General features: G+C 43.8%; 1 protein-coding gene across 1 annotated transcript; it reads right to left on the bottom strand.

The window, feature by feature from the left end:
- Window positions 1-7,139: 7,139 nt before the first annotated feature.
- On the bottom strand, window positions 7,140-11,209 carry LOC120040214 (60S acidic ribosomal protein P2-like). Its single transcript, XM_038985455.1, has 5 exons — window positions 11,128-11,209; window positions 9,454-9,577; window positions 9,336-9,384; window positions 7,636-7,731; window positions 7,140-7,341 (listed from the first exon to the last, which is right to left on the bottom strand). The coding sequence occupies exons 2-5, from the start codon at window positions 9,574-9,576 to the stop codon at window positions 7,259-7,261; spliced, it is 351 nt and encodes a 116-aa protein (XP_038841383.1). The 5' UTR covers window position 9,577; window positions 11,128-11,209; the 3' UTR covers window positions 7,140-7,258.
- Window positions 11,210-14,947: the final 3,738 nt, after the last annotated feature.

Raw genomic sequence — 14,947 nt, 5'->3', positions numbered from 1 at the left:
TCTTAGTTCCCCAGTTAAAAAGGGTTTCTTAGTTCCCCAGTTAAAAAGGGTTTCTTAGTTCCCCAGTTAAAAAGGGTTTCTTAGTTCCCCAGTTAAAAAGGGTTTCTTAGTTCCCCAGTTAAAAAGGGTTCTTAGTTCCCCAGTTAAAAAGGGTTTCTTAGTTCCCCAGTTAAAAGGGTTTCTTAGTTCCCCAGTTAACAAGGGTTCTTAGTTCCCCAGTTAAAAAGGGTTTCTTAGTTCCCCAGTTTAAAAAGGGTTTCTTAGTTCCCCAGTTAACAAGGGTTTCTTAGTTCCCCAGTTAACAAAGGGTTTCTTAGTTCCCCAGTTAACAAAGGGTTTCTTAGTTCCCCAGTTAACAAAGGGTTTCTTAGTTCCCCAGTTAACAAAGGGTTTCTTAGTTCCCCAGTTAACAAAGGGTTTCTTAGTTCCCCAGTTACAAAGGGTTTCTTAGTTCCCCAGTTAACAAAGGGTTTCTTAGTTCCCCAGTTAACAAAGGGTTTCTTAGTTCCCCAGTTAACAAAGGGTTTCTTAGTTCCCCAGTTAACAAAGGTTTTCTTAGTTCCCCAGTTAACAAAGGGTTTCTTAGTTCCCCAGTTAACAAAGGAGGTTTCTTAGTTCCCCAGTTAACAAAGGGTTTCTTAGTTCCCCAGTTAACAAAGGAAAGGGTTTCTTAGTTCCCCAGTTAACAAAGGAAGGGTTTCTTAGTTCCCCAGTTAACAAAGGAAAGGGTTTCTTAGTTCCCCAGTTAACAAAGGAAAGGGTTTCTTAGTTCCCCAGTTAACAAAGGAAAGGGTTTCTTAGTTCCCCAGTTAACAAAGGAAAGGGTTTCTTAGTTCCCCAGTTAAACAAAGGAAAGGGTTTCTTAGTTCCCCAGTTAACAAAGGAAAGGGTTTCTTAGTTCCCCAGTTAACAAAGGAAAGGGTTTCTTAGTTCCCCAGTTAACAAAGGAAAGGGTTCATTCTATAGTTCCCCAGTTAACAAGGAAAGGGTTTCTTAGTTCCCCAGTTAACAAAGGAAAAGGGTTTCTTAGTTCCCAGTTAACAAAGGAAAGGGTTTCTTAGTTCCCCAGTTAACAAAGGAAAGGGTTTCTTAGTTCCCCAGTTAACAAAGGAAAGGGTTTCTTAGTTCCCCAGTTAACAAAGGAAAGGGTTTCTTAGTTCCCCAGTTAACAAAGGAAAGGGTTTTTAGTTCCCCAGTTAACAAAGGAAAGGGTTTCTTAGTTCCCCAGTTAACAAAGGAAAGGGTTTCTTAGTTCCCCAGTTAACAAAGGAAAGGGTTTCTTAGTTCCCCAGTTAACAAAGGAAAGGGTTTCTTAGTTCCCCAGTTAACAAAGGAAAGGGTTTCTAGTTCCCCAGTTAACAAAGGAAAGGGTTTCTTAGTTCCCCAGTTAACAAAGGAAAGGGTTTCTTAGTTCCCCAGTTAACAAAGGAAAGGGTTTCTTAGTTCCCCAGTTAACAAGGAAAGGGTTCTTAGTTCCCACAGTTAACAAAGGAAAGGGGTTCTTAGTTCCCCAGTTAACAAGGAAAGGGTTTCTTAGTTCCCCAGTTAACAAAGGAAAGGGTTTCTTAGTTCCCCAGTAACAAAGGAAAGGGTTTCTTAGTCCCCAGTTAACAAAGGAAAAGGGTTCTTAGTTCCCCAGTTAACAAAGGAAAGGTTTCTTAGTTCCCCAGTTAACAAAGGAAGAGGGTTTCTTAGTTTCCCCAGTTAACAAAGGAAAGGGTTTCTTAGTTCCCCAGTTAACAAAGGAAAGGTTTCTTAGTTCCCCAGTTAACAAAGGAAAGGGTTTCTTAGTTCCCCAGTTAACAAAGGAAAGGGTTTCTTAGTTCCCCAGTTAACAAAGGAAAGTGTTTCTTAGTTCCCCAGTTAACAAAGGAAAGGGTTTCTTAGTTCCCCAGTTAACAAGGAAAGGGTTTCTTAGTTCCCCAGTTAACAAAGGAAAGGGTTTCTTAGTTCCCCAGTTAAACAAAGGAAAGGGTTTCTTAGTTCCCCAGTTAACAAAGGAAAGGGTTTCTTAGTTCCCCAGTTAACAAAGGAAAGGGTTTCTTAGTTCCCCAGTTAACAAAGGAAAGGGTTTCTTAGTTCCCCAGTTAACAAAGGAAAGGGTTTCTTAGTTCCCCAGTTAACAAAGGAAAGGGTTTCTTAGTTCCCCAGTTAACAAAGGAAAGGGTTTCTTAGTTCCCCAGTTAACAAAGGAAAGGGTTTCTTAGTTCCCCAGTTAACAAAGGAAAGGGTTTCTTAGTTCCCCAGTTAACAAAGGAAAGGGTTTCTTAGTTCCCCAGTTAACAAAGGAAAGGGTTTCTTAGTTCCCCAGTTAACAAAGGAAAGGGTTTCTTAGTTCCCCAGTTAACAAAGGAAAGGGTTTCTTAGTTCCCCAGTTAACAAAGGAAAGGGTTTCTTAGTTCCCCAGTTAACAAAGGAAAGGGTTTCTTAGTTCCCCAGTTAACAAAGGAAAGGGTTTCTTAGTTCCCCAGTTAACAAAGGAAAGGGTTTCTTAGTTCCCCAGTTAACAAAGGAAAGGGTTTCTTAGTTCCCCAGTTAACAAAGGAAAGGGTTTCTTAGTTCCCCAGTTAACAAAGGAAAGGGTTTCTTAGTTCCCCAGTTAACAAAGGAAAGGGTTTCTTAGTTCCCCAGTTAACAAAGGAAAGGGTTTCTTAGTTCCCCAGTTAACAAAGGAAAGGGTTTCTTAGTTCCCCAGTTAACAAAGGAAAGGGTTTCTTAGTTCCCAGTTAACAAAGGAAAGGGTTTCTTAGTTCCCCAGTTAACAAAGGAAAGGGTTTCTTAGTTCCCCAGTTAACAAAGGAAAGGGTTTCTTAGTTCCCCAGTTAACAAAGGAAAGGGTTTCTTAGTTCCCCAGTTAACAAAGGAAAGGGTTTCTTAGTTCCCCAGTTAACAAAGGAAAGGGTTTCTTAGTTCCCCAGTTAACAAAGGAAAGGGTTTCTTAGTTCCCCAGTTAACAAAGGAAAGGGTTTCTTAGTTCCCCAGTTAACAAAGGAAAGGGTTTCTTAGTTCCCCAGTTAACAAGGAAAGGGTTTCTTAGTTCCCCAGTTAACAAAGGAAAGGGTTTCTTAGTTCCCCAGTTACAAAGGAAAGGGTTTCTTAGTTCCCCAGTTAACAAAGGAAAGGGTTTCTTAGTTCCCCAGTTAACAAAGGAAAGGGTTTCTTAGTTCCCCAGTTAACAAAGGAAAGGGTTTCTTAGTTCCCCAGTTAACAAAGGAAAGGGTTTCTTAGTTCCCCAGTTAACAAAGGAAAGGGTTTCTTAGTTCCCCAGTTAACAAAGGAAAGGGTTTCTTAGTTCCCCAGTTAACAAAGGAAAGGGTTTCTTAGTTCCCCAGTTAACAAAGGAAAGGGTTTCTTAGTTCCCCAGTTAACAAAGGAAAGGGTTTCTTAGTTCCCCAGTTAACAAAGGAAAGGGTTTCTTAGTTCCCCAGTTAACAAAGGAAAGGGTTTCTTAGTTCCCCAGTTAACAAAGGAAAGGGTTTCTTAGTTCCCCAGTTAACAAAGGAAAGGGTTTCTTAGTTCCCCAGTTAACAAAGGAAAGGGTTTCTTAGTTCCCCAGTTAACAAAGGAAAGGGTTTCTTAGTTCCCCAGTTAACAAAGGAAAGGGTTTCTTAGTTCCCCAGTTAACAAAGGAAAGGGTTTCTTAGTTCCCCAGTTAACAAAGGAAAGGGTTTCTTAGTTCCCCAGTTAACAAAGGAAAGGGTTCTTAGTTCCCCAGTTAACAAAGGAAAGGGTTTCTTAGTTCCCCAGTTAACAAAGGAAAGGGTTTCTTAGTTCCCAGTTAACAAGGAAAGGTTCTTAGTTCCCCAGTTAACAAAGGAAAGGGTTTCTTAGTTCCCCAGTTAACAAAGGAAAGGGTTTCTTAGTTCCCCAGTTAACAAAGGAAAGGGTTTCTTAGTTCCCCAGTTAACAAAGGAAAGGGTTTCTTAGTTCCCCAGTTAACAAAGGAAAGGGTTTCTTAGTTCCCCAGTTAACAAAGGAAAGGGTTTCTTAGTTCCCCAGTTAACAAAGGAAAGGGTTTCTTAGTTCCCCAGTTAACAAAGGAAAGGGTTTCTTAGTTCCCCAGTTAACAAAGGAAAGGGTTTCTTAGTTCCCCAGTTAACAAAGGAAAGGGTTTCTTAGTTCCCCAGTTAACAAAGGAAAGGGTTTCTTAGTTCCCCAGTTAACAAAGGAAAGGGTTTCTTAGTTCCCCAGTTAACAAGGAAAGGGTTTCTTAGTTCCCCAGTTAACAAAGGAAAGGGTTTCTTAGTTCCCCAGTTAACAAAGGAAAGGGTTTCTTAGTTCCCCAGTTAACAAAGGAAAGGGTTTCTTAGTTCCCCAGTTAACAAGGAAAGGGTTTCTTAGTTCCCCAGTTAACAAAGGAAAGGGTTTCTTAGTTCCCCAGTTAACAAAGGAAAGGGTTTCTTAGTTCCCCAGTTAACAAAGGAAAGGGTTTCTTAGTTCCCCAGTTAACAAAGGAAAGGGTTTCTTAGTTCCCCAGTTAACAAAGGAAAGGGTTTCTTAGTTCCCCAGTTAACAAAGGAAAGGGTTTCTTAGTTCCCCAGTTAACAAAGGAAAGGGTTTCTTAGTTCCCCAGTTAAAAGGAAAGGGTTTCTTAGTTCCCCAGTTAAAGGAAAGGGTTTCTTAGTTCCCCAGTTAACAAGGAAAGGGTTTCTTAGTTCCCCAGTTAACAAAGGAAAGGGTTTCTTAGTTCCCCAGTTAACAAAGGAAAGGGTTTCTTAGTTCCCCAGTTAACAAAGGAAAGGGTTTCTTAGTTCCCCAGTTAACAAAGGAAAGGGTTTCTTAGTTCCCCAGTTAACAAAGGAAAGGGTTTCTTAGTTCCCCAGTTAACAAAGGAAAGGGTTTCTTAGTTCCCCAGTTAACAAAGGAAAGGGTTTCTTAGTTCCCCAGTTAACAAAGGAAAGGGTTTCTTAGTTCCCAGTTAACAAAGGAAAGGGTTTCTTAGTTCCCCAGTTAAAGGAAAGGGTTTCTTAGTTCCCCAGTTAAAGGAAAGGGTTTCTTAGTTCCCCAGTTAAAGGAAAGGGTTTCTTAGTTCCCCAGTTAAAGGAAAGGGTTTCTTAGTTCCCCAGTTAAAGGAAAGGGTTTCTTAGTTCCCCAGTTAAAGGAAAGGGTTTCTTAGTTCCCCAGTTAAAGGAAAGGGTTTCTTAGTTCCCCAGTTAAAGGAAAGGGTTTCTTAGTTCCCCAGTTAAAGGAAAGGGTTTCTTAGTTCCCCAGTTAAAGGAAAGGGTTTCTTAGTTCCCCAGTTAAAGGAAAGGGTTTCTTAGTTCCCCAGTTAAAGGAAAGGGTTTCTTAGTTCCCCAGTTAAAGGAAAGGGTTTCTTAGTTCCCCAGTTAAAGGAAAGGGTTTCTTAGTTCCCCAGTTAAAGGAAAGGGTTTCTTAGTTCCCCAGTTAAAGGAAAGGGTTTCTTAGTTCCCCAGTTAAAGGAAAGGGTTTCTTAGTTCCCCAGTTAAAGGAAAGGGTTTCTTAGTTCCCCAGTTAAAGGAAAGGGTTTCTTAGTTCCCCAGTTAAAGGAAAGGGTTTCTTAGTTCCCCAGTTAAAGGAAAGGGTTTCTTAGTTCCCCAGTTAAAGGAAAGGGTTTCTTAGTTCCCCAGTTAAAGGAAAGGGTTTCTTAGTTCCCCAGTTAAAGGAAAGGGTTTCTTAGTTCCCCAGTTAAAGGAAAGGGTTTCTTAGTTCCCCAGTTAAAGGAAAGGGTTTCTTAGTTCCCCAGTTAAAGGAAAGGGTTTCTTAGTTCCCCAGTTAAAGGAAAGGGTTCTTAGTTCCCCAGTTAAAGGAAAGGGTTTCTTAGTTCCCCAGTTAAAGGAAAGGGTTTCTTAGTTCCCCAGTTAAAGGAAAGGGTTTCTTAGTTCCCCAGTTAAAGGAAAGGGTTTCTTAGTTCCCCAGTTAAAGGAAAGGGTTTCTTAGTTCCCCAGTTAAAGGAAAGGGTTTCTTAGTTCCCCAGTTAAAGGAAAGGGTTTCTTAGTTCCCCAGTTAAAGGAAAGGGTTTCTTAGTTCCCCAGTTAAAGGAAAGGGTTTCTTAGTTCCCCAGTTAAAGGAAAGGGTTTCTTAGTTCCCCAGTTAAAGGAAAGGGTTTCTTAGTTCCCCAGTTAAAGGAAAGGGTTTCTTAGTTCCCCAGTTAAAGGAAAGGGTTTCTTAGTTCCCCAGTTAAAGGAAAGGGTTTCTTAGTTCCCCAGTTAAAGGAAAGGGTTTCTTAGTTCCCCAGTTAAAGGAAAGGGTTTCTTAGTTCCCCAGTTAAAGGAAAGGGTTTCTTAGTTCCCCAGTTAAAGGAAAGGGTTTCTTAGTTCCCCAGTTAAAGGAAAGGGTTTCTTAGTTCCCCAGTTAAAGGAAAGGGTTTCTTAGTTCCCCAGTTAAAGGAAAGGGTTTCTTAGTTCCCCAGTTAAAGGAAAGGGTTTCTTAGTTCCCCAGTTAAAGGAAAGGGTTTCTTAGTTCCCCAGTTAAAGGAAAGGGTTTCTTAGTTCCCCAGTTAAGGAAAGGGTTTCTTAGTTCCCCAGTTAAAGGAAAGGGTTTCTTAGTTCCCCAGTTAAAGGAAAGGGTTTCTTAGTTCCCCAGTTAAAGGAAAGGGTTTCTTAGTTCCCCAGTTAAAGGAAAGGGTTTCTTAGTTCCCCAGTTAAAGGAAAGGGTTTCTTAGTTCCCCAGTTAAAGGAAAGGGTTTCTTAGTTCCCCAGTTAAAGGAAAGGGTTTCTTAGTTCCCCAGTTAAAGGAAAGGGTTTCTTAGTTCCCCAGTTAAAGGAAAGGGTTTCTTAGTTCCCCAGTTAAAGGAAAGGGTTTCTTAGTTCCCCAGTTAAAGGAAAGGGTTTCTTAGTTCCCCAGTTAAAGGAAAGGGTTTCTTAGTTCCCCAGTTAAAGGAAGGGTTTCTTAGTTCCCCAGTTAAAGGAAAGGGTTTCTTAGTTCCCCAGTTAAAGGAAGGGTTTCTTAGTTCCCCAGTTAAAGGAAAGGGTTTCTTAGTTCCCCAGTTAAAGGAAAGGGTTTCTTAGTTCCCCAGTTAAAGGAAAGGGTTTCTTAGTTCCCCAGTTAAAGGAAAGGGTTTCTTAGTTCCCCAGTTAAAGGAAAGGGTTTCTTAGTTCCCCAGTTAAAGGAAAGGGTTTCTTAGTTCCCCAGTTAGAGGAAAGGGTTTCTTAGTTCCCCAGTTAGAAAGGGTTTCTTAGTTCCCCAGTTAAAGGAAAGGGTTTCTTAGTTCCCTAGTTAACAAAGGAAAGGGTTTCTTAGTTCCCCAGTTAGAAAGGTAGAAAAACAAATGTTTTTAACAAAAAGGTCAGAAAGAAAACTAATCAAAGAGACCGAAACCCATGTCTTCATCTGACTCCTCAGACTCCTCCTTCTTCTCCTCCTCCTTCTTCTTCTCTTCCGCTGTAAGAAAAATATTTATTCAGGAGAAAAAGGGGGGGAGAATGAAAATGAAAGAGGGAGAATGTGAAAGTGGGAGAGAGACAATATTAAAAAGGGAGAGAGACCAAAACAGAGAGACAGATACAGGGAGAATCTCAATTACATGTTCATCACATCCTCTCTCCTTCTCAAACCCCATTGGAGAAGGTCAGAGAGGAGGGACCTCTGGCTTTCTCATCCAATGGGGTTTGAAAAGGAGATGAGAGGCTGTGAGGAACATGTAATTGAGATCTTCCCGTAGAGAGCGGTTCTCACAGGCAGGAGCGGCCCCAGGAGCAACAGCAGCAGATCCACCAGCCGCTGACACCGCCACAGCCCCCCCTACTGGCACGGAGGCCAACTTGGACATTCCTACAGACAGACAGACATGGGTTAGACTAGAGATACACAGAGTAGGGGGAAGTTGCCACTAGATGCTGATCCTAGATCTGTACCTAGGGAAACTGATCCTAGATCTGTACCTAGGGAAACTGATCCTAGATCTGTACCTTGTGAAACTGAACCCCGGAGAATGGGAAGCTGATCCTAGATCTGTACCTAGGGGAAACTGATCCTAGATCTGTACCCGGGGGAAACTGATCCTATATCTGTACCCGGGGGAAACTGATCCTAGATCTGTACCCGGGGGAAACTGATCCTAGATCTGTACCCGGGGGAAACTGATCCTAGATCTGTACCCGGGGGAAACTGATCCTAGATCTGTACCCGGGGGAAACTGATCCTAGATCTGTACCCGGGGGAAACTGATCCTAGATCTGTACCCGGGGGAAACTGATCCTAGATCTGTACCCGGGGGAAACTGATCCTAGATCTGTACCCGGGGGAAACTGATCCTAGATCTGTACCCGGGGGAAACTGATCCTAGATCTGTACCTAGGGAAACTGATCCTAGATCTATACCCAGGGGAAACTGATCCTAGATCTATACCCAGGGGAAACTGATCCTAGATCTATACCCAGGGGAAACTGATCCTAGATCTATACCCAGGGGAAACTGATCCTAGATCTATACCCAGGGGAAACTGATCCTAGATCTATACCCAGGGGAAACTGATCCTAGATCTATACCCAGGGGAAACTGATCCTAGATCTATACCCAGGGGAAACTGATCCTAGATCTATACCCAGGGGAAACTGATCCTAGATCTGTACCCAGGGGAAACTGATCCTAGATCTGTACCCAGGGGAAACTGATCCTAGATCTGTACCCAGGGGAAACTGATCCTAGATCTGTACCCAGGGGAAACTGATCCTAGATCTGTACCCAGGGGAAACTGATCCTAGATCTGTACCTAGGGGTAACTGATCCTAGATCTGTACCTAGGGGTAACTGATCCTAGATCTGTACCTAGGGGTAACTGATCCTAGATCTGTACCTAGGGGTAACTGATCCTAGATCTGTACCTAGGGGAAACTGATCCTAGATATGTACCTAGGGTAACTGATCCTAGATATGTACCTAGGGTAACTGAACCCAGGAGAATGATACACTCACCAATATAACAATCATAAACAGAAGTCAATAACAGCTAAATCTGCCAAGACTGACACTGCTATTTCCAATGAGTCAGAGGATGAGTCTCGAATGGGACCCAATACGGTCCTCTACCGTTGACCAGGGAAGGGAACCCGTGCGGTCCTCTACCGTTGACCAGGGAAGGGAACCCGTGCGGTCCTCTACCGTTGACCAGGGAAGGGAACCCGTGCGGTCCTCTACCGTTGACCAGGGAAGGGAACCCGTGCGGTCCTCTACCGTTGACCAGGGAAGGGAACCCGTGCGGTCCTCTACCGTTGACCAGGGAAGGGAACCCGTGCGGTCCTCTACCGTTGACCAGGGAAGGGAACCCGTGCGGTCCTCTACCGTTGACCAGGGAAGGGAACCCGTACGGTCCTCTACCGTTGACCAGGGAAGGGAACCTGGGTTCCTTGTGGGAGGGAACCAGACAGATGTTTACCTGCGTTCAGAACTTCATTGATGTCTTTTCCCATCAGCCCACTGATGACCTGTAATGGAACAGCACAACGTCAGACAGAGGTCACTACCAGCTGTCACTCTGTCTCTGTGCGTCCCACCTTAGCCAGGCGCTGGTCGTCAGCCTCGATGCCCACGCTGCCCAGGATCTCCTTGATGTTCTGACTGCTGGGGTTGGTGTTGCCACCCAGCGCTGCCAACAGGTAAGCGGCCACGTAACGCATTCTACAGCAAAGGAGGAGAGATTACACGGTTAAATTGTGATTCTGGAAATCACTCAAGATAACTATTATGTTACATGAATAAAATAGAAAATAGAAATTTTACCTGAATAGTTCTCACCCTCAAAATTCAGACAACATAGACAAGACAGGGTTAGCAATTAGCATCTACGTTAGCTAGCTAACGTAGATGGGATTGTAAGGATGATATTGTCTTTTAATGTAGCTTTGGGAACCAGTGTTAATTACACAGTGTAGGGACATCAAACGTTCAGCCTGCTGCACTGACCGTATGATATTGCTCAGGCGATGTTTAAACTCTCTCCGTGGTTAAAGTAGGGCACTCCCGGGTGGCACAGCGGTTTAAGGCACTGCATCTCAGTGGTAGAGGCGTCACTACAGACCCTGGTTCGATTCCAGGCTGTATCACAGCGGTCTAAGGCACTGCATCTCAGTGCTAGAGGCGTCACTACAGACCCTGGTTCGATTCCAGGCTGTATCACAGCGGTCTAAGGCACTGCATCTCAGTGCTAGAGGCGTCACTACAGACCCTGGTTCGATTCCAGGCTGTATCACAGCGGTCTAAGGCACTGCATCTCAGTGGTAGAGGCGTCACTACAGACCCTGGTTCGATTCCAGGCTGAATCACATGCAGCCGTGATCGGGAGTCCCATAGGGCAGCGCACAATTGGCCCAGCGTCATCCGGGTTTGTAAATAACAATTTGTTCTTAACTGACTTGCTTAGTTAAATAAAGGTTCGATTTTTTTTTTAAAGGTTTAAAAGTTGGAAGAAATAGAGTGTGCTACATTTACTATCATCACACATTGACATATTGAATTACTTTGACATATTTCATTATGTTATATAACACTTACTTCTCTTTGGTGGACACAATGTGTCACTATACATGACACAGACTAAAGTTTCCACCACACAATAATTACCGGAAATACAAATCCTTTTTACCTCATATTTCTGATGTTACCATTAAAAATTTTACAGTCATCGCGATCTCACAAAATCGATACCTTAAAACAGATCAATATATTTGGTTTAGTACCAGTGTTTTTGTCTTACGCGCCAGTCCGTAGCAGGACTTGACTTGTCCACCAGATGCATTTAAACTCTTTGCGTTCTGGCGGAAGTCATTCATTGTCAATGGAGCGGTACGCAACGCTACGTTGGGGTTGCCGCACTAGGCTGCGGTGCGTTCTGCGTACAGCAAGCGTTCAATATTTAGAATGTATGCGTTGCTTGACGGTCCGGTGGTCCGGTGTGGCTCAGTTAGTAGAGCAAGACACCTGCAACGCCAGGGCTGTGGGTTAGATTCCCACGGGGGACCATTACTAACAAATAGGAAAACATATCAACTTTCATTTCATGCCAACTTTTGCGAGAACCTAAAGCTAGCAGTTAGCTAATCTTTTTAGCGTCATGTACATCGGAGTGTCAGTTATAAATTAGCCAGTTTTCGCAGCATATCAAATTCATTTTGTAGATCAACCCTGTATAACGCATTTATATAATCTAACCAATAGTCATCATTACTTACTTTAAGTAGAAAACAGCCACTAAACGTCGGTCCGTTCTGAGAGTTGTAACAGGAAGGGTTAACGGCTTTTTATTTGTTTTCGTTTACTACTTCTATGGTGAAACTAAAGTCAAGTTAATTCTACTCCCACATGTACATCGCCACCTAGTGGATGCAGGTTGCCATCGACATAAATGTTGTAGTACAAACGTGTGTAAGGGAGTGGTATGAATAATGAAAATATGTGAATATTGAAATGTTGAGCAAGTTTGAACAGCTCTTTTAATAACTATACTGAAAGAAGACTTTGTAGTTGAATGGTAAAAGATTTGGGAAAGAGTAACTCTAGTTTGAACTCTGTCCAGTGTTTTGGTGTGTTTTGCTGCAGTGTTGAGTGTTTCAGAACACACTGGTACAGGTATGAAGAACAGTTCTAATGGCTCTTAAATCTCTTAAAAGGTTGAAAAATTCCAGTAACTTTCCCCAAATTCACAGCTTTTCCAGAAATCCTGGTTGGAAGATTCAGGATTTCCTGCGTATTCCATTCTGATTCAGGGAATCTTCCAACCGGAATTTTGGAATCTTGCAAGTACAAACCCTTTTCGTCAGCCAACAAGATGAGTAGTCCTAACGAACAGCGAAAGCACTAGCCCATGTCAATCTACTATCCCCATTAGAATAGAACAACTTTTGTACTATTCTGTGCAATAAATAAATATTACAAACATTGTCTGGGACAGTTGTGGGATGCAATAGATCCCAAATTAATACAACCACTAGCATCTCAAACACTTTTATTTCACATTGTGAAAGTGATAGTTACTACCTCTAGATAGACCGTCCCTCTAGATAGGCCCCCCCTATATAATCAGAGTAGGAGTGGTGATCTAGGATCAGGTTCACCCTCTATATATAATCCTAGGAGTGGGGATCTAGGATCAGGTTCACCCTCTATATATAATCAGAGTAGGAGTGGTGATCTAGGATCAGGTTCACCCTCTATATATAATCCGACTAGGAGTGGTGATCTAGGATCAGGTTCACCCTCTATATATAATCCGACTAGGAGTGGGGATCTAGGATCAGGTTCACCCTCTATATATAATCCGACTAGGAGTGGTGATCTAGGATCAGGTTCACCCTCTATATATAATCCGACTAGGAGTGGTGATCTAGGATCAGGTTCACCCTCTATATATAATCCGACTAGGAGTGGGGATCTAGGATCAGGTTCACCCTCTATATATAATCCGACTAGGAGTGGTGATCTAGGATCAGGTTCACCCTCTATATATAATCCGACTAGGAGTGGGGATCTAGGATCAGGTTCACCCTCTATATATAATCCGACTAGGAGTGGGGATCTAGGATCAGGTTCACCCTCTATATATAATCAGAGTAGGAGTGGTGATCTAGGATCAGGTTCACCCTCTATATATAATCCGACTAGGAGTGGTGATCTAGGATCAAGACACCGTCCATATACTTGAACTCATTATGATCTTACCTTCCGTAAGACTGGATTGGTCTCTTGGGTCAAAGTTGACCCTGTACATTAATTAAATATGATTCGTTCTATAAATTCATATGAACATGCACTAGCTAGCACTGTAATAGTACCTAACAGTGGTATGCATGTAGTTATTATAGCTGTCATAGACCCTGTAGTCTGGTATTGTTGTGTTTATAGCTGTCATAGACCCTGTAGTCTGAAGGTATTGTAGTTATTATAGCTGTCATAGACCCTGTAGTCTGGTATTGTAGATATTATAGCTGTCATAGACCCTGTAGTCTGGTATTGTAGTTATTATAGCTGTCATAGACCCTGTAGTCTGGTATTGTAGTGATTATAGCTGTCATACACCCTGTAGTCTGGTATTGTAGTTATTATAGCTGTCATAGACCCTGTAGTCTGGTATTGTAGTTATTATAGCTGTCATAGACCCTGTAGTCTGGTATTGTAGTGATTATAGCTGTCATAGACCCTGTAGTCTGGTATTGTAGTGATTATAGCTGTCATAGACCCTGTAGTCTGGTATTGTAGTTATTATAGCTGTCATAGACCCTGTAGTCTGGTATTGTAGTTATTATAGCTGTCATAGACCCTGTAGTCTGGTATTGTAGTTATTATAGCTGTCATAGACCCTGTAGTCTGGTATTGTAGTTATTATAACTGTCATAGACCCTGTAGTCTGGTATTGTAGTTATTATAGCTGTCATAGACCCTGTAGTCTGAAGGTATTGTAGTTATTGTAGCTGTCATAGACCCTGTAGTCTGGTATTGTAGTGATTATAGCTGTCATAGACCCTGTAGTCTGGTATTGTAGTTATTGTAGCTGTCATAGACCCTGTAGTCTGGTATTGTAGTTATTGTAGCTGTCATAGACCCTGTAGTCTGAAGGTATTGTAGTTATTGTAGCTGTCATAGACCCACTAGCTTCTCCGCCTCCCTCTCCGCATTCCCTCCCAGTGCCAGCTGGATAAATCTATCCCTCTCTACAGCTCCTTAGCTTCCCAGTGCCAGCTCGTAAATCTATCCCTCTCTGCAGCTCCTCCCAGTGCCAGCTGGTAAATCTATATAAATAACGTCAGCCAGGTTCTGACTGTAGCATTACATGCCCCGTTACAAAACGTAATGCTACGGTCTGCACTAATGAATACAAACCAGGTTGCAGGCCAGCGACTGCAGTAAACTTAGTGACCACTAGAGAGCAGCAGAGGACTACCAGTGGTATAACAGAATGGGCTGCCGGTTGCAGCAGGTTGCTAGGAGATGGTTGTGGTTGCTAGGTGATGGGTGGTAGATGGGATAGCAGGTTGCTAGGTGATGGTTGCTAGGTGAGCGGTGGTAGATGGGATATCAGGTTGCTAGGTGAGGGGTGGTGGATGGGATATCAGGTTGCTAGGTGAGGAGTGGTAGATGGGATATCAGGTTGCTAGGTGATGGATGGGCTAGCAGGTTGCTAGGTGACGGGGGGTGGATGGGACAGTAGCCAACCTCTCTCTGACCAGTCTCGTACTGTAGGGCTCCGTGTGGGCCGTATGCATGGCTTGAACCCTCTCTCTGACCAGTCTCGTACTGTAGGGCTCCGTGTGGGCCGTATGCATGGCTTGAACCCTCTCTCTGACCAGTCTCGTACTGTAGGGCTCCGTGTGGGCCGTATGCATGGCTTGAACCCTCTCTCTGACCAGTCTCGTACTGTAGGGCTCCGTGTGGGCCGTATGCATGGCTTGAACCCTCTCTCTGACCAGTCTCGTACTGTAGGGCTCCGTGTGGGCCGTATGCATGGCTTGAACCCTCTCTCTGACCAGTCTCGTACTGTAGGGCTCCGTGTGGGCCGTATGCATGGCTTGAACCCTCTCTCTGACCAGTCTCGTACTGTAGGGCTCCGTGTGGGCCGTATGCATGGCTTGAACCCTCTCTCTGACCAGTCTCGTACTGTAGGGCTCCGTGTGGGCCGTATGCATGGCTTGAACCCTCTCTCTGACCAGTCTCGTACTGTAGGGCTCCGTGTGGGCCGTATGCATGGCTTGAACCCTCTCTCTGACCAGTCTCGTACTGTAGGGCTCCGTGTGGGCCGTATGCATGGCTTGAACCCTCTCTCTGACCAGTCTCGTACTGTAGGGCTCCGTGTGGGCCGTATGCATGGCTTGAACCCTCTCTCTGACCAGTCTCGTACTGTAGGGCTCCGTGTGGGCCGTATGCATGGCTTGAACCCTCTCTCTGACCAGTCTCGTACTGTAGGGCTCCGTGTGGGCCGTATGCATGGCTTGAACCCTCTCTCTGACCAGTCTCGTACTGTAGGGCTCCGTGTGGGCCGTATGCATGGCTTGAACCCTC

The sequence above is a fragment of the Salvelinus namaycush genome, unplaced genomic scaffold (genome assembly GCF_016432855.1).
Source record: "Salvelinus namaycush isolate Seneca unplaced genomic scaffold, SaNama_1.0 Scaffold3365, whole genome shotgun sequence".
NCBI classification, from domain to species: Eukaryota; Metazoa; Chordata; class Actinopteri; order Salmoniformes; family Salmonidae; genus Salvelinus; species Salvelinus namaycush.
The sequence above is the reverse complement of the archived record's forward strand: the minus strand, read 5'-3'. Positions and strand labels throughout refer to the sequence as shown.

Coding starts and splice junctions, on each gene's coding strand:
- LOC120040214 (XM_038985455.1), bottom strand. CDS start 9,576: ATGCGTTACGTGGCCGCTTACCTGTTGGCAGCGCTGGGTGGCAACACC. Junction 7,732..9,335: donor CAATGAAGTTCTGAACGCAG/GTAAACATCTGT, acceptor GTCTGTCTGTAG/GAATGTCCAAGTTGGCCTCC. Junction 7,342..7,635: donor TCCTGGGGCCGCTCCTGCCT/GTGAGAACCGCT, acceptor TTTTTCTTACAG/CGGAAGAGAAGAAGAAGGAG.